The following is an 18,595-nucleotide window of genomic DNA, read 5'->3' as shown; positions in this document are numbered from 1 at the left end:
TCAAATGAGAATCAACTCAAGGTACTGGGGATATTAAGTCTGGAGAGGACTTGGAGATATGATAACTGTCTTCAAGTGTATAGGGCTGTCAAATGAAAGAGAGATAAGACTTGCCGTTTGGTTTGAAAAGAAGCAAAAGCAATGAATGGAAGCTGAAAGGGCAAAATTTTGGCTTGACTTCAGGTAAAACTTGCTAATTATTAGAGCTGTACAAAAGTGAAATGTGCTGCCTTGAAAGGTGGGAGAGATTTATTTACTTATTCAAGCAGAGGCTGAATAATTACTGGTCAGTATTGTTACAGTAGAGATTTCTTTTGGATATGGGTTAGCCTAGAAGACTGAGGTCCCTGCCTCCCCCAGCCAAATTCTGTGAAAACATTCCATGTCTTCAAAGATCATATCATATCATATCACCATATTGGGGAGGAGGTAAAACAAGAGGAAAAGGAATAAAATAAGGCTACAAAGCAATTGTATGGAACAGAAAATTGAAAAGAGGAACCTTAGGCTTTTCTTGAAGAAGTCAAGATAATTCTAGAGAGAAAAAAATTAAGAAAGTACAGTCTCTGTGATCAAATGCCATTGGATCTAATGATTGAAAGGTTGTTGGAGAAGCTAATAGTTATGAAAGAATCATAGGCATGGAAGTCAAATTATAAAGGATTAGAGAAGGGAAAATGATGGCCCTCTTCTCTTTAGACAGCTAGGTGTTAGTTGATAGAATGCTGTTCTGGAGTAAGGAAGATCTGAGTTCAAATACAATCTCAAATATGTCCTGGCTATGTTACCTTGGGCAGGTCAGTCTCTATTTGATTCAGTTTCCTCAACTGTAAAATAGGAATAATAAAAGCATCTACTTTCCAGGGTTATTGTGAAGATAAAATGAGATACAATTGTTTAGCACAGTATCTGGCACTATATAAATGCTTATTTACCCTTTTCTTTCCTTCACTAAAAGTAAGTAATGGCAAAGGACTTGGAGGTGAAGTTTGCAAAATTTCACCTTCAATCTTGTCCTGTGAGGACATTCAAGTGAGAGTCGTTTTTCTATCAATGAAGAGAGGTAGTGGAATCTTGAGGGCCTCAAGAAACTTGGGAAAGCAGAATCTTGTGAGATTTTTAACAGGAAGAGTTCCTAAAGAACTAACATTTCATGGGAGGACTGTGGTAACACCTCTATATAGATTTTTTTTTGTCCAGACCTGTACTTTCATCTGTGTAGGAGAACTCGGTGTGAAAACTTTCCACTGCAGATATTCCTATAACAGAGCCTGTGGAGTGCAGGGACTTTTACAGTGTTTTGCAAAGAATAGGTACTTAATAAATGCTTGTTGATTTATTAACGTCACCAATAAATATGGAATAGAAACAGAATATTTAAGGAAAAAGAGGACGAATAGCGATTTCTGGAAAATGCAGGTTGATCAAGGTCACTCAGAAAAGCAGGACCATTTCCACTTTGTAAGTGGATGAACTACGACTGGCTGTCATGTTCTGTTCATTCTTCCCTTCTCCTGCCATGTAAACTAACTAGGGAATTTTAACAGGGAAAAGCCTACAGTGGTATTTATCACTTTTCTTACATGTCAGTGTGTCATGTGTAACAATTAATTTGATGATCTCAAATTAGACCTGACAGGCAGCCAGTCCCTGGATAATACAGCCTGCTCAGTTTTAGCAAACACATACATTGCTCTTCTGCACATTCTCCAAGCATAAACAAGCATTCTCACTCTTTCTGCTGCTCCCCTCTATCTCTTACCAACTGTTCAATATTTCCCCACTTTACATACTGCTGTGCCCCAATTTCAGAAAGTCTGATAACCCTCCCGGTAGTTCCTCTAGGAAACAGTTCTCCTAATGTGTTTCAGTGTTTCTTTACAGATCATTAACCATTTGACAGAGACAGCCAAGGGGAAATGGAGAGAGCAGAGGGGACAGAGAAACTTAAAAGCATAAGTGTTAGAAGTGCCCCTCCCATTCCATGGCAAAAGGAAGACTAAATAAAATGAAAACACACACACACAAAAGCTGTCAAATCAAACTTAAGTCAGTAGAAAAAAATTAGCATTGATTTAGAAAATTCCTATTTACACTTTTCAGGAAACCATTTATGTATTTGTTTTAGGCAAAACAAAGACTGGATTGGGTGGGGTTAAAAGAAAATGCCCTTTTGGGAACAGTCTTCACACTTCATAAATACCTGTTTATCTTCAATTACATAACTAGGGCAATTAGAATAGAATAGAATAACTAGGTTATGCTAGGTCACACCTGTGCAAAAGAAACACATTTGTTTGATAACAATTTATATGAAAATTGCTTAGGGAGAAATGTCTGTTCCTTATGAGGGATACCCAGCATCTACTATGGACTATCTCCTTCCCACATTTAAAAACCCTTTACACTTTATTCTTTTCAAAAGTTAGTATTCCCAACCATCCCTTAAGAACTGAAGTTAGGAAAGTGCCTATGTAACTGAATTCAATCACAGAAGCTGTGCATCGAAGACATTCGATGTTTGAAGTACCAAAAAATCCTTTTTATATGTCTTTATACTTTAGCCAGTGCCAAAGCCAAGTTGCTGCCTCTGGACGAAATGTCAATGCCAAGGAAATAAAGATTTATACAGCAGCTTCCTTCTTTTCCTCCAGGAAAGATGACTTTCTTTTTAAGGAACAGCAATTACCATTAGACATGTCATAAAAAAAATATAGTATGTGATAAAAAATGCTAGCATCCTTGAAAAAAGGAAAACTAATTATTGTACATTTATCAGAATGTGGAAATCATAGAATTTTAGGCTTTGAAGGGATATGAGATAACAAATGAGTACAATGCCCTTGACTTCATAGATTGGATAGAAAGATGGGGGGGTGGGGAACCTTAGCTGCAGAGAGAAATAATTTCCCCAAAGGTCACACAATTAGTTGAGAGAGACAAGACTAAAACCATTGTTTTCTGCCTCTCGATCCAATGATCTTTTGGTTAAATTATGCTGTTTTTTTTTTCATAGTGGGGGCTATGACCTTCAGACAATCACTTCACTTCTTCAACTCTATAATTAAGACTATAGGATCTTAGACCTCACAGAGATGTTTTGAGACTCCTAATCATCCAAGACCTCTTTCATGGCATGCCTAGTTTTTACCTCTCTACATCAGAGGATCATAGGTAGGGAATTGGAAGGGAGCTTAGGGGACATTTAGTTAACACTCCTCATTAATACCAAAGCTGGAAGTACCAAAGCCAGGACCTGAACTTGGGCTCTGACTCCAAATCAAGCATGCTTTCCACCATCCTATACTTCCTTAAGTTTATTCTCTGAGTATCTTTGATGGGAAGAAAAGGCCAAAGTTGTTAAATTATTACTAAGAAGGCTTATTCATGGGACAAAATAGAAATCTTTCTTTTTTTTTAAAAACCCTTACCTTCTGTCTTGAAATCAATACTGTTCCAAGGCAGAAGAGTGGTAAGGGCTAGGCAACTGGGGGTCAAGTGACTTGTCCAGGATTACACAGCTGGGAAGTATCTGAGGTCAAATTTGAACCTAGGACCTCCTGTCTCTAGGCCTGACTCTCAATCCACTAACGCTACCCAGCTGCCCCCCTAGAAATCTATTTCTTAAGCATATTTTTATCAAAGAAAAAACCCACCAGACTGATCTGCCTAAATACTTAGGATTTTACACTGACAAGTGCTATAGCCAACTTTGGGTTAAGTAGAGAATAAATGTGTAAAATAATTTCCCCTCTCATTAAAAACCCAAGGTTGGAGTTGGCTATGTATTTCATTATACTCCGTTATAGTCCTCATTACAATGCTGAGTTATGACATCTTCAATGTTGACTCCTAAAGATAGTATAAAAACAAGACAGAAATCTTTCCTAGCTTCTTAAGGATGTCTGTTACAAGACTTCAATTGCTAGATGTCCATTTAAGAATCACTACAGCAAAAGCAAAAATATAAATGGTATACGTTTTTCCTATGTACTAAAGAATAAGCCAACAAGACTTGTTCAATGCTATAAAAAAATGCACCAATAAAACATTTTTAAAAGGTTTGTTCAACAAACTACATAACGTAGGAAGCCCCTTCCTCTCCTTTTTCTCACCATCTCAAGAATGGCAAAACATAATAATTTCAAGTAAAAAAATCATTAAGTTAAAAAGTTTCAAGAATATAGCAAAAGCAATTCTAATGAAACCTAAAATGACTGATATAAAACATATGTAGGATCTACTTCAAATAGCAGTGGTGTGCAAACTCATTGAGTAATGAATGGGTTTGTAGGATATTTTAAGATCCTTAAGAATAAGAACTGCCTCATCCATATTTTCTATTCTTCACAGAGCTGATCATATAAAAGATATTATTAAATACATAAAATTTCTATTCCATTGATCTCTATATTTCTTCCAAACTGCTCTTACATTTATTGTCAAATTTTATTATCAAAACAATCCTATGTATTAGGTAGGCTCAATACCATCATTCTCATTGTACAGGTAAGGAAACTGAGACTTAAATGTTTTTCCTAAGGTCATACTTCTAGAAAGCAATGACAAGTGGGATTTAAACCCAATAGAAACACTATGTGGGCTTTTACTACCTCTGGGGTATTGAATAATCATTTTTAACTTCTTTGAAACTTAAATACTCTATTTATAAAATAAGCATTCTAGAATATAACAAAAATAATAGTAAACATGTATAAAGTTGCTTTGCAAAAGTACTTTACACATATTATCTCATTTCATAAAGATACAGAAGATTTCTAAGGTCCTTTAAAGTTTTAAATACTATGGCTTTAGGTTGATCCTAATAAGTAGCCTTTTTCTTTTAGACCATTCTTAGTCTCAGGAAAGCAAGAATATAGCAATTAAGAGATGGAAAAACATGCTAGACTAACTGGGAGCTAGATGTACTCAAAAGAAGACTAGTTGGACTTTCTGGATTTTTAGCTTTAGTACTCATATAAATATGCCATAGAATTTTCTTTTTTAACCCCGAGAAGAGTTAGAATCTCATTGCCTTATTTTTCATAAGTGATGCCTAAAAATGTCTCTCCCCCCTTGTCCCATGATGCCCTAGGGGCAGCTGATTCACTAATGACTCACAGGGAAAAGAACAATTCATAGACATCCCACTGCCATATCTTGGCAGCTTCTCTTAGATTTATAATCATCTTTCACCCAATGATGGCAAATTCAGTTACATGAGGATATCAACTTGGAGGGTTTTTAAAAGTTTACAGTAAAGTTACTCCTATTTTCTCATCCATCTCTTTTCCCTTCCTCTTGAGTAAATTTTAACCCCCCTTTTCATAGCATTTTAAAATAAAGAATATGCCATTAGCTTAGTTTTGCCACAGATGAAAAAAATCTTACTTTTTTTGCTCTGTAATCACCTCTAAAATCTTTGGCATTACAGAATACAAATTCTTTCTTCAGTAGAATCTGTGCCACCCTTCCCTTCCTACATTTAAGACTCATTTCCCTTGCCAATTAAAACCACCATAAATTTAGCAGAAATGAATCATGGGTTTGCAATGCTACTCCTACTTCCTTTAATTTCAACTTTTCTGGTTTGATTTCCTTTACTTCTAGCTGCCTTCAGAAAATTTATTTGTTGTAATTTCTAAGCTCAAAGCTTGCCTCTAATTTCTATCCAAATTCTTTAAATTGAAAATACATTGTTATATATAAAGACCAAGTATCATAGCTCCGAATAATCATCTGTGTTTTGTCTTTCCTCCAAATATTTCAATTTTTCCTTGTCTACTTTTAGAATTAAAACAGATGTGTCTCTGAAGAGCTGAGAGTTGAGGGGCTGCATAAGTGTAAGCCAGTGGCTATTTAATAAGAGTACAGATTCCCTTTGACAGATGCTTAGAAACCTTGAGTCTGAATTCAGCAATCCGTGGAGAAAAAAAAATTACATTTCCCATATTACATGAGATTAAGTGGAGATTGAGGCTTCTCTTAAATAAGCTTGTACTAAAAGCATCTAATTATTAAAAAAAATACACCACTAAATAGAAATGTTAGTTGCTGTTGTCAGAAATTCTCTTTCATTCTTTGTTAAAGGTTGGATAAAACCTACCCCTCAAGAAGATGCCAGGTGGACAAGATTTATTTGGCTATTAAAGAGTCCACAAATGGCTGTAAATCTCTTTTTTATAGTAGCAATGATTTCATCTACTAAACTAGTTCTTCTCCAAGGACCAATTAAAAGGCACTGTGGTTGTAAATTCAATAGGATGAATGATATCCTTCTACAATAGGTCAAAGTTTACTGGGGGGAAAAATGTTCAGTTCTGGCCTAGAAAAATTTCATGTAAAAAGCAAAAACAAAAACATCATTCTCATAGAGACAGGAAGCATTTGCTGCCCCAAAACTGTTACTAACATTTTGTTCAGTTTTAGAGAACAAAAAGTATATATATTTTTTTAAATGGAGAGGAAAACAACCTATACAACCATATCATAACTAGACATCAGATAAGTTAGGTGTTAGGATGAGCACAAAATTTCTTATCCCTGTATAGTTTAAATAAAGGTTTCTTCTTTTAAGTTCCTTTTTGTAAAAAAAAATCATGTGGCCTTCCTATTTGAGGAGTAGTGAGGCATTCCTCCATCTTAACTAATGGCTGATCTAAGTATAATGCACCATCAACATTAAGGACTTAGAGTAAAATGCCACCTTGCCCCCAAGGTACTTACCTCCAAATAAATGACTGTAATGGGCCAGGCACTATGCCAGGGACTCAGAATTCAACGACAAAAAAGAAGACAAATGGAATTAGATGAGTTAGTGTAAGGAATGTTTGGTCATTGCACTTCTTTGGACCTCAGTAAAAGGAAAAGAACTACAGAAGATATTAGATTACTAAGGTCTTTCCAATTCTAACATTCTGTGACTTTGTTGAGTGATTTACTTCAAAAGCTCTGCTCCTAAGAAAAAAGCTTTAGTCTCTTGTGTACAACTGCTTGGTTTAAATTCTTACCTTCTGTCTTAGCATCAAGTCTAAGAATGGCAAGGGCTAGGCAATTGGGGTCAAGCGACTTGCTTAGGGCCACATAGCAAGGAAGTGTCTGAGACCACATTTGAATTCAGATCCTCCTGACTCTAGGCCTGATGCTTTAGCCACTATGCTACCCAGCTACCTCTATCTAATGTATTTTAAAATCATGAGTAGTTTTCTAAAAATTGCAGTTATAAAAATTTTAACTCGTCCTTCCAAGAGAAAATTTAGATTTACATAAATATAAATAATATACAAAAGAACAGTGATGATCTCAGAGTATTTAGAATATTCTGGAACTATCAAGATTGTATCTGTTCTGTTTTCCAGAGTATGGGGGGAATGAGGCATGACTAGAAATAGACAATGTCTGATGTACAAAGGAATTTCTAGCCCTAAGTCAGAATACTCTTGGTGACCAGGAAGTTAGCAAAAGGCATCCAGTTTGCCTGAAAGCAAAGAGAAATTACACAGAACTGGACCCAGTGGAATAGATCATAAGACCAGAGGTCAAGTGATGATGCATGCAGTTTTAACATGATGTATCCATACTCCCAGTCACTCCACACATGAGCTCCATGTCTGCTTGAGGCTGTGTGCACTTGGCAGAGATTGCATGTTATCTGAGCCCATCAGTGAGTAGGCTAGCATGGGCAAAGTATTGCCATGTGTGTCAGTCTGGCAGTGGAGAGGGAGCTGCTCCCCTCCTGCTCTTCCCAGCACCTGAAAACATTTTTTTTGCATGCCCCACCCCTTTGTCCAGCTGACCAAAGGGGGCACTTCCTCCCTCTGCTCTCTCTGGGGTAATGGGGGGGGAGGGGGCCCTCACACCCAGCTTGAAGGTGCAGTTTGGGCACATAAACGTTCACCAATGTTGGAGTAGGCCAAGTAAGAGCATATAATTCAATGCTAATAGAAGACATTAGAGGCCTTGCTGTGCTGCAGACATTCTACTCATATATTCTGGCTACACATGTTCCTGTGTGTGCCCTTCCATATGTTTTATCTGTGTATTCTAGCTACTGATGATGTGCATTTATGGAAAAATGTCATCTAAGTTTATGAAGGAAATTTTTATTGTGGCTTTCCTTACTATGCTACTTCATTAAGTTCTTTAGCTTTAAACAGATTCTGTCCTCTAGCTGATTAGCAAAAGTAAATACATTGGCAAAAACTCATGACTATAGAGTCCTGAAGAAATTTATACCCACAAAATTGAGTATCCTGAATCTGAGAATAAATTTATCTGGTAGACCCACATATAAATTGTTGAGGGGCTCCTAAGCTGTTACAATGGTTAATAAGCTCCATTCCATTTCTAATATCTTGTAATGCTGTGAATCTCTCACTAATAGCACATGTTTCTTCAGTTGCTTGAAAATAATAATTTACTAAGTCCAAAGACAGAACTCATTCCAGCCAAAAGATGGGTCAATGAAAAAATATATATGGAATACCTACTATGAAACTTGAGATTAATTTGGGAGAGAAGATTTTAAGTAAAAGCGTTTTTTTTTTGTTTATATCAAATTATTTTTTAATATTAGGGAAAAACAAACAAACAAAAATTGAGAGCACCATTTCCTAAATCTGTTTTGGGGGAGGGGGAAGGATTTTGGGAGCTAATAAATCACACCTGGTTCCTCTACTGGTTTTGAATGAAGAAAGAACAGATGTACTACAAATACAGTATCAAAGCCCATTACCTAATAGTAACAGACATCCCTGGAAAGCCAAGGGGCTTTAACCACTTTCTTTCTCACCCTTGAATTAAAAGAGTCCAGCCAGGCACTTTTGACATATGGATGCCCATATGCTCTATCACTCTGTGGGTAGGCTTTAATTCACTACCTGCCAGATTTCAAGTCTTTCTCCAGAGACAACAGAAATCAGGATAGTCTACAGATACAGTACAAATTTACATCAATGCTAAATAGCTGCTACTTTGTCTAAGACAACTGAGGGTGTCAGAGGGTATATATTATACCTTATATTCCTGTGGCAATCTGGCAAAAAATTTTCCAAATGATACACAATTTTACTATAACACAATATTACTAAGATACCCAAAACAAGAAGCTTTAGAACAAATATTTATACATTTAAGGATACACACAGAACAAAAGTTTTAAAATGCAAACTCTGAGAGGTCACCAATGGAAAACCTTCCACTGAGCACCAATTTACTAAATGTGTAGCACTATATTATGTTATCCAGTAATAGCCCATGTATTTTCTACTGCTAAAAAAGAAGTGGTGACTCATTAATTGGAGAACTGCTAAAACAAAACAAAACAAAACAGAAAAGCACAGTTTATGAACACAATAGAATATTACTGTGTTAATGAGAAACTTGGGATTTATATGAACCAATGCAGAGTGAAATAAGAATAGCCAAAAGAATAACACATGTACACAAAAGCAAACACAATAAACAAAAGGATCACTAAAGAAGGTAAAGTCTAAATAATCAAAATAGCAGTGACCAACTAGTAGAGCAATTAATGAAACCTATCCTTCTCCTTATGGTAGAAAAGGGGGGAATGACTAAGGCAAACTGTTATATACATTGTCAGATGAGGTCCCTCCATGAAATGTTTATGGCTTTCCCCCATTTTGTTAAAAGAAAATTCAGTCTGAAATAAAGAGGAGTTCTCCAGAAATGACTGATACAAAGACAAAAAAGCATCAATAAGTCATTTAAGTGATGAAAAGTCAGTTATATGAACTCCAAGAATACAGACTATTACTTTATACTTAGAAGTCTAAAACATGTAGTCTGCATCTCCAATATTATTTTACTGAAGACATGCATAGACCATACAGAGACTCCCAGTTTACTTGGTCTCCATCTAAATCTCTTAAATTCTTCTAGTGCTGTTTTATATTCCAGTGCTTTGTAGTTATCTGAAACCTACATAGTACTGTGTTACCACTTTGTTTTTTATGTTGCAAAATCTCAAAGGATCATAAGCTTCCTGAAGGCAGAGGATTAATCTTTCTTCTAATGTACCTCTTTTCTTCTACTTTCCCCATTCTTTCCTTTCCCACCCAGTTCTTCTATTTTTCTTTTAATAATATCTACCACAGTGCCATTCTATGCAATCTCCTCAATATTCTGGCTTCTGACTAGCCAACTGATTATGCTTGAGCTTGGGTTGGTCTACTTAACTACTTTTCTCTATGGTAACTAGCATTTTTGATATGGAAGTTATCTTAGAGATTTAGACCAATTTTACAGATAAAACATTATTAAATGATACATTTTACAAATTTGTAATTATACAGACTACAGGTAATATAGATGAGATAATAGGGTATAGCAGAAAGGGAATTTCCTCTGGAATCAGAAGATCTGGGTTTAGAGCTCACTTTATTACCAGCATGATACTAAATAAGTCAAGAAGAGGGGGATTTGACTGGGTGGCCTCTGAGGTTTCTTTCAGATCTGAGTGATCCATGTCCTCATGCAAAAGATGCAGTTTTCTAAAGAGATTACAGGCTCTCAGCAACAACTTATATCTTAATTTCCATTCCCCCCTCCCCACATAAGATTTTAAAAAGAAAATGGAGATAAGGGTAAGAAATTGATAACAGCATAAATATAAAAGTGTGGCATGGGGAGGAAGAGAAATAAGCATTTATGTAGCACCTACAACATGCCAGGGACTGTGCTGAGCACTTTACAATTATTAACTCATTTGATCCTCATAACAACCCTTCTAAGGAGGTGCTAGTATAATCCCTATTTTACAGATGAAGAATTGAGGCAAACAGGGTTAAATAACTTACCCAGGTCATACACAGTTAGTATCTTGAGGCCAAATTTGAACACAGGTCTTTTTGGTTTCATGACCAATACTTTAACTATGTCACCTACGTGGTCCACTTAGGAGCCAGGATGACGTGGGTTCAAGTCTTGCCTCCAGTATGGTAGTTGTATGACCATAGACAAGTTAGTTAACCTCTCAGTGTCCACAGATAAGGCCCTAAGACTAAAAATTACAAATTAGTTAACAATCTGCATTGTTAGAGGAAGTTTCTATGCTAGAAGTTCCCTACAAAACAAGAAAAAATGCCAGCCCGAAAGATCAGGGCAAACAACAAATATAGTTTACATACAAAATTTTTCATTCTGCAGTTCTATATAAAATACATAAGTATTTGATAACCTTAATATGCTATATACAAGCTTGTTGTTGATATTATTACGTTGGCAGTACAATTAGGTAGATTATGAACTAATTAAATAAACAGACCCAACAAGAGTCATCAATGATTCATGACTAGTAGCATTTGTATAATAAATTAAGGTTGCCATGTGCTTAACAGGTTATCTTATCTGATCCCCACTACCCTGTGAGGTACTTGTGATGTCTTTATTTTACAGATAAGATAACCGAGTCTAAAATCCTTGCACAGGGTCACAAATCTCTGCAGCAGAATTTGAACTCAGGTATTCTTGACTCCCAAGTCTGACACTGTCTTCACATTCACTTCGCTGTCTAAATGTCAATGTAGGACTCTTTAGTGATGCCTCGGGGAATCTCTGCTTCACATTTTTCTCCATGACTTAGATAAAGTCACAGGTCACATGCTTGTCAACCTTGGAAGCAGCACAAAACTAGCTAATATGAAGATTTTATTTGTGTTAAATCTCAAGTCATACTTGAGTTTAAAAAAAAATCTTCATAACTCTCCAGTATAGCTAGAGAGCAGTTCATCTGAAAAAGATGCGGAGAGTTTTAGTGGAATGAATGAATATAAGCCAATAGTATGATGTGGCCGCCAAGCTAGGCAATGCAATCAATCACATGCTGAATTAAGAAAAACCATGTACAAAACTAAATTTCATAGTATGGCTGTATTCTGCTCCAATTAGACCAAAGACAGAACACTGAGTTCAACTGTGTGTGCCACATATACATCTAAATATAGTCAAGATGGAGTATGAATCTCGGTTTTATGACTTTATATCCAGGAGCTCCTTTGGTCACACCTACCTTTTGAACTTTATTATGCACAACTTCCCTTCTTAATCTCTGAACTGATATTCTTGCTATTGTTTCTCACTTGGGATGATCCACCCTAATGTCCCCCAACTCCTTGAATCTATTTCCTTCTCCTCTACCTCTTAGGATCAACCTAGCTCAACCTCAAATTCATATTCTAAAAGACATCTTTCCTGATTCCTGCAGTCCTTCTTAATGATTTTTCAGTGAACTTGTATTTATCACATTGCCTTTGCCAATAGAATATAAAATCTTTGAGGGTAAGGATGTTCATTTTTGTGTTTTCTGTGTCTGGTGCACAGCAGATGCCTAATAAATACTTGCAGAAAGAATGAATGCATACAGTAGTTTTTTGAAGGTAAGCAGATGGCAAGAATGATGTCCCTTTTTCAAAGGGAAGAAACTTAAGCACTAGAAAGTGCTCTAAAGTTCATCCAGCATCTAAATCCAGACCATAGCACATGTGACAGAATCACCCAAGACAGGGGTCTCCAAGCTCAGCAGCTTTTGCATGGGGGAAGGCTGACCCCAACCCTTTGTGCTGGATGCCAGTGGTAAGAATCCTCAAGGAATTAACAGCTCATCTCTAAGCTACAAAATACAAAGGAGATATCCCTTTTAAAAGACTAATGGCTCCTGAGCCTGAGCATATAAACATATTGCCTGGTAGCTGGGATGATGGCTACAGCCTGATGGTGCTATTAAGACTACTCCACAGCATGGTTTAATGAAATGGATAATAACACAGTCTTATAACTTCAAGGTGCAATTTCTGGGCATATAGGCTAAGAAGACCAAGCTGATTTGTCAGTGCTTAACTGTCATAGTTGTGTTAAAACCAGTATTTGGTTTTATTTTGTTTTGTTTTCAGAATAAACTGTAACCAAGAGGACTGCTAAAATCACTGTTTATGTTCCAACTTCCATCTAAATGTCGCTTCAGTTTTTTAGGATTCTAGTTCACATTACCATGAAGTGTATCCAATAATAGAACACAGTGCTGCTACTGCTGAGTTAAAAGTCTAGCAAAGCATTACTCTGCTATAAGAAAAAAATCAAATGTTGATGCCTCCTTTAAACTTTTAACTCCAAATATCAGTCAACCCCGCATTGTATGCATCCTAGGATTATGTGCCCTTAATCTAAGTAGCTTTTAAAATAAAATTTAAACAGAAAACCCACCCATTACACAGTTTCAGTGATAACAAAAGGTTTTGAAAATGATTGATTCTACTCTCTAGAATTCATAATCCCAATGGTAATTAAAGCTGTTCATCTTCATAAGTGCACTGCAGTACAGGGCAGCTGTAAACGGTTGCAATTGCCAATCAAAACCTCAACTATTGATACTATTTTTCTTTTCTTTTTTTTAAAGGAAAAGAAAAAAGCCTATAAAGAAATGAAAAAAAAAAAGAATTGCTCTGTATTCTCATGAGTCTGATTTCTGCAAGGCATCCTGAGCTAAAAGAATGAAAAGAATAAATGCAAAATGGCAACTTCAATGCTTAAGGCAATTGACTCCTACATTTTCATAGTACTTTCAGACTCAAACTTAATACTATCTTGACTGAAATCAAGAAACAAGTAATTCAGTCTTACTTTTTAAATTTTTTACCAAAGACCATATGATTTTTGAGTTGTTTCTAACATGATAGGAAAAGGTTATTTTCTTATTACCATTTGTTATGTCCACCTCAAAGAGATGTCTTAAATGTAAGCCAACTGTTTCTGAGTAGTAGAGAAAAGGAATGTCTTTAGAGTGAAAGGTTGGTTCAAGAAACATATTGATATTTTGAGATTTCCTACATGCTATTTCTAAAATTAATTAACTCTATAATTATTTATTATAGCCATTTTGTGGGTTCCTTTCCTTTGATAGAAACTGGACAGGGGTGGACATTCATGACCATTTCTGAAACCAAGAGAGCCCTTACAAGCACAGAAGATTTGAGTTGGGGATGAAGATGAATTCCTCAGGATTTGGGTGGAGTCTCTGGAACAAAGGCAAATAGCACAGACACCCACAACTTTACTAAGCCTTTCTCTGAGTCAGCCTAAATGGCTCACCCTCAAGGCACTAATCCCTCTTGGTAATTGGTTGGTAATACACTGCCCCACCACCTCCCAAGGGGAATTATGGGTGAGGCTAAAGGGACTATCAGAGGGATGGTAGGACAGGACCTGACTCATTTTGTTACCAAATTAACATATCACATTGGAAAGAATACTGGACCTGGTTCACTTTATTCCTTAAGAAGTCCAGCACTAAGATTTGCTGTCATTAAGAAAACCAAAAATTATTTATGGTTGTAGAGAGAGGGAGCTGCTTCATGCATTTTTGAAAAGATCTGATAAAGATGGGGAGGGGAAGGATTTTGGGAAACTGGCAGGTTTAAAATAATTTCTTTCTTTTGGGGTTTTCTTAGGCTGCAATTCATGACTTTTTAAAAAAAAGTATTTTGATAAGTGTCTTTGAATATAAATCATCTCCTTTATAATCTCATGCACTTAAAAACATAGTGCCCTGGGAATCAATGACCAAAAAAAAAATCATCATCACTATACTTAATATGATCAACAGTGCTGAATTCTATAGGGAGGACAAGAAGAAAAGAGACTTAATGATTGTAAAATAATGACTTATAAGTATTTTATAAAGTGATTATAAAAAAGTAGATAAGTAGTTTAGGCCACTGGAGACATTAAAAAAATAGATATAGTAGTCTTTGGGGCAGAAGTTAAAAAATAGATGATTAATTCTTGCCTAAGTTAATGGTGAGGGATAATAAATGTAAATAGTATTTTTTTCATAAGGAAGAGAAATTAAGCATTAAAAGGAAGAAATTAGATGGTGGTTTAGGGTAGCAAGGTTAAGGGGTTTTTTTTGGTAAGTATTTAATTTGCAGGGGAGAAAGAGCCAAAGGATACAGAGAGATTAAAAATGTTAAAAAAACAACCCCATCCCCACCCCCCAATCAGGGTATGATAGAAGGAGCAAAGTCCTAGAAAACACAGGAGGAAATAGGTTTGAAGATTTAAATAGAGGAAAAGGAGGAGTAAAGATTACAGAGATATCTGAGATGGAGGGTAAGGATCAATGAGTGAGGTCACATTGAGGGCTTTGATCTTCTAAGACCTGCTAAAAATGCAAAAGTTTAGAATTCAATAAAGTGGAATTTGAGACCTGAGAGTATGAAAAAGATTTGTAGTGAAGAATCTACACAATGCCTAGTGGTATCAATAAGAGATGAAAAAAAGGGGGGTGGGGTGGGATGGATTTAAGCTATCCAAACACAAAACCTGGGCCAAAAAAGATCATCAAAGGTTATTTTTTTTGTTTGTTTGTTTGTTTTTTTTAAGTGATTCATTCCCTGGACTCCCAAAACTACTTGTGTTGACATCTTTTCCTACAGTATAAGAATCCTATGGTTTATAAGTCTGCCTTGTACATGCTGCTGATTTAATTAAAGTAAGACCCTGATCAATGGGTTCCTGAACAGCCTAGCTCTCCTCATATTGTTAATTGATCTAGAAAGACTCCTATGACACTGGATATACCTTTCTGTGAAGGATTTAAAGGAAGATAAAAACAAAAGTCATAAAGAATAAGAGACATGGACAGACTATAAATTAAATCACTGGCATGAAGAGTCACACTCACGAGATTAACAGATTCACTGAAAAAGAGTCTGACTCAACCCAATAGAGAAATTGTTATAAAAAGATAAAGACCTGGTTGCAAGAGGCAAAAAATAACCTAATACATAGTTTGTCATCAGCTCTGTTCCAAGGCACTTCATTCTGAAGAAACCAAATCTCCAAGATGATTAAGATGCTAAAATCGAGAGAGCTGGGGTGTTCCATTCTCCCTTAGCAATCTTTCAACCACTGGACTATTTATTTAAATTGTTCACCATACATACATCTTGTATTTCTCATAAAAAATCAATAGGAAGAAAATAAGTGGGTTGCTGCTTTGTATTTTTTAAGTGTGCCAATAAATTATCATCTCTGAGTTCCACAGACTCTGTTAAACTAAAAAAAAAAAAAGATACATAACTTATTCTACTTAAAATGATACCAAAATACAGATGGATTAGAAACAACTCAAGATCCTTTATTGGCAAAGTATTAATTTTATTGTAACTAGTCACAAAAAAAGTGCTTATAAAGACTCAGTATTTCCAATTCTGGTTGGAATTTCTTATTAAGGTAAACTTAAACAGAGTGGACACTGGCTTTATGTTTTAAAGCACAGTTTTGGGAAACCTGATATATGCTATAATATTTTCATGAAATCTGTTTTTCATAAAAACAAGACTTTGTGATGAACTTTCATATTAATGACCCTACAGTTAAAAAGAAAAATATGCAGACCCATCATGTTTCCAAATCTAATAGGTAACTCCTAATTTCCTTCCCCCTAAATTGTGCTTACTAGACTAATGACATATAAACAATTTTCTATAAAAAAAATAAGTAAATGGAATATATAATGTGAGTTGTTTTTATGTTGTATATAATGAATATTTTCCAGTTTTCATACCCACTATAACCAGTTAGGAGCCATCATATTTTTTGAAGCCTGACTCAAGTATTCTGGAGATTAAAACTGTGAGGAATAGCTCTTTCGGTGATAAGATTGATTATGACTTGGTAAAATGGAAGGACAGGGTCTAGACTGAATGAAAGGAAAACTATTCTTTATAAGAACTGAGAATATGTGCTTTTCTCTTTTTAATTAACTGGGAACAAAAATTTCACACATTACTGATGAGGGAAGAAAAAATACACTGCATGAAGTTCCTCTTCCACATAAATAGCCACTATTATTTATGGTGTTGGACTTAAGGATAACAGGTATTAATATTTAACCAGACAGAAGCTGTCCATGAAATGTTTACAAGTTACAAAAATTCTCACCTGGTACTTTCCCATTCTTGATCATCTTTATCCCTCTCTTCTTTAGCATCTCCACCATGAGGGTGTTTCTGCACAATTCTCATTCCACCAGCTTTTACTTAAATAAAAATAGATGGGAAAAGTCTAATTAATGAGGGCAAGGGCCAAACCTGAGGAATGTCTGAAGATGAGACAAAGTTTCCTGGCAAACTTTGAGTAACAAATGGTTACATGTAGATGGATTAAACAACAGTGCTAATCATTAACTACAGAAGGTTAGATGGAAGTAGGATATGTGTATCCAATCAATATTTCCTTCACTTAGTCCACCTTGGTCTATCTAGTTCACTTTAATTTGCCTAGAGTCCTTTCCAGTCTTCTTATCAAACATTTTTAGTATCAATGGAAGGTATATTGTAAAGGGCTTAGGGAAAGTAATTTCTCCTTTCAATTCTGTACTCCTTGTACCCTACAACTCACTTTTCTGTACCTCTTTACATTCTACAAACTGCAATCTTCCCAACAATCCTATCAGTTAGTGTACAAGTATTAATATCCCTTTCTGATGGATAAGAAAACAGACTCAGAGAATTGTGATTTGTCTGGTGTCATATGCTCATTGGGTGGTCAGGATTTGGAAACAGCAGGAACACAGGGCAATTATCATAGCCAAGAGTTTCACTACTATCATAATCTTTAAACAACCAAGGGCTTATTATGGATCTTAATTACTGTGCAAAATGCTAATTTCTCTCATAGTACTTTCCCCCCTGAGATTCTTCTATACATCTTGAATGTACCTAGTTATTTACAAGTTGTCCCCACACTAGAATCTGATCCTCTTGAAAAAAGGGATTATTTTTCCTTAAATTCCCTGGGCTTAACAATATAAGGAACATATAAAGCATTTATTAAGTGTTTATTGACTTGATGACATAATTTCCTAACACTGAACATGATCCTTTTTCCACTAAGGCTTGGTTCATTAACATCTATAAGAAGATAAAGTCATAACTTTCCTACCTCAAAGAACTTTATGGGATCTTTACCTAGAATTCCTACTGGCTTACAGTGAACTATATATATATTCTGTCTATTCTTCACCTAACAGTGATTTGTTTCAATAGTGAACATGTTGCCTAACTGATTCCATAGTGAGCTTCCTAATGTATGGACAATTCAATTTTCTTCAATTCAATAAACATTAATAACTACATGAATCCCATGCACTCTACGATTTTATAGTCTACATATACACAGTTGTGTATGAGGTTAACTTTGGGGGGAGAGTATACAACTAGAGGGATCAGAAAAGGCATGGAAGTTACACCCAAGCAGTTTTCAGAAAATAAAATCCTATTACAGGTGTTGCTGTAATAAGAAAAAATTATGTAGAGCCAAGAGAATATTATCCAACTCAAAAACCTTGAAGACTACTTACTTGAGGAAATATTGATGCCATAAAGTTACAATATAACAAAAAATTATTTTCTTTAGGAGTTCTCTCCTTATCAACTTATAAATGTAGTCAAATCCTTTGAAATTAATTTTTAAGAATACCACTGATACTGACTTACTTGTGTTCATGACTTTGCACCAAAAATAATTGGTGAGTTGGTAATATTGGTGAAGCAATAATATTGAAATGGCCCTA

General features: G+C 35.6%; 1 protein-coding gene across 2 annotated transcripts in view; it reads right to left on the bottom strand.

Annotated features, from left to right (window-relative positions):
- The window catches only part of DAP (death associated protein), an 81,185-nt gene that overhangs the window by 41,232 nt on the left and 21,358 nt on the right, over positions 1 to 18,595 (bottom strand). Inside the window, exon 2 of one of the 2 annotated variants that reach the window (XM_016431421.2) lies at positions 16,963 to 17,059. The exons of the other annotated variant lie outside the window; for it this stretch is intronic. Within the exon in view, the coding sequence (XP_016286907.1) occupies positions 16,963 to 17,059 (97 nt within the window). The remainder of the gene's footprint in view (positions 1 to 16,962; positions 17,060 to 18,595) is intronic. 2 annotated transcript variants of the gene reach the window in all.

The sequence above is a fragment of the Monodelphis domestica genome, chromosome 3 (genome assembly GCF_027887165.1).
Source record: "Monodelphis domestica isolate mMonDom1 chromosome 3, mMonDom1.pri, whole genome shotgun sequence".
In the NCBI taxonomy this organism is placed as follows: Eukaryota; Metazoa; Chordata; class Mammalia; order Didelphimorphia; family Didelphidae; genus Monodelphis; species Monodelphis domestica.
This window is presented reverse-complemented; position numbering and strand designations above follow the sequence as displayed.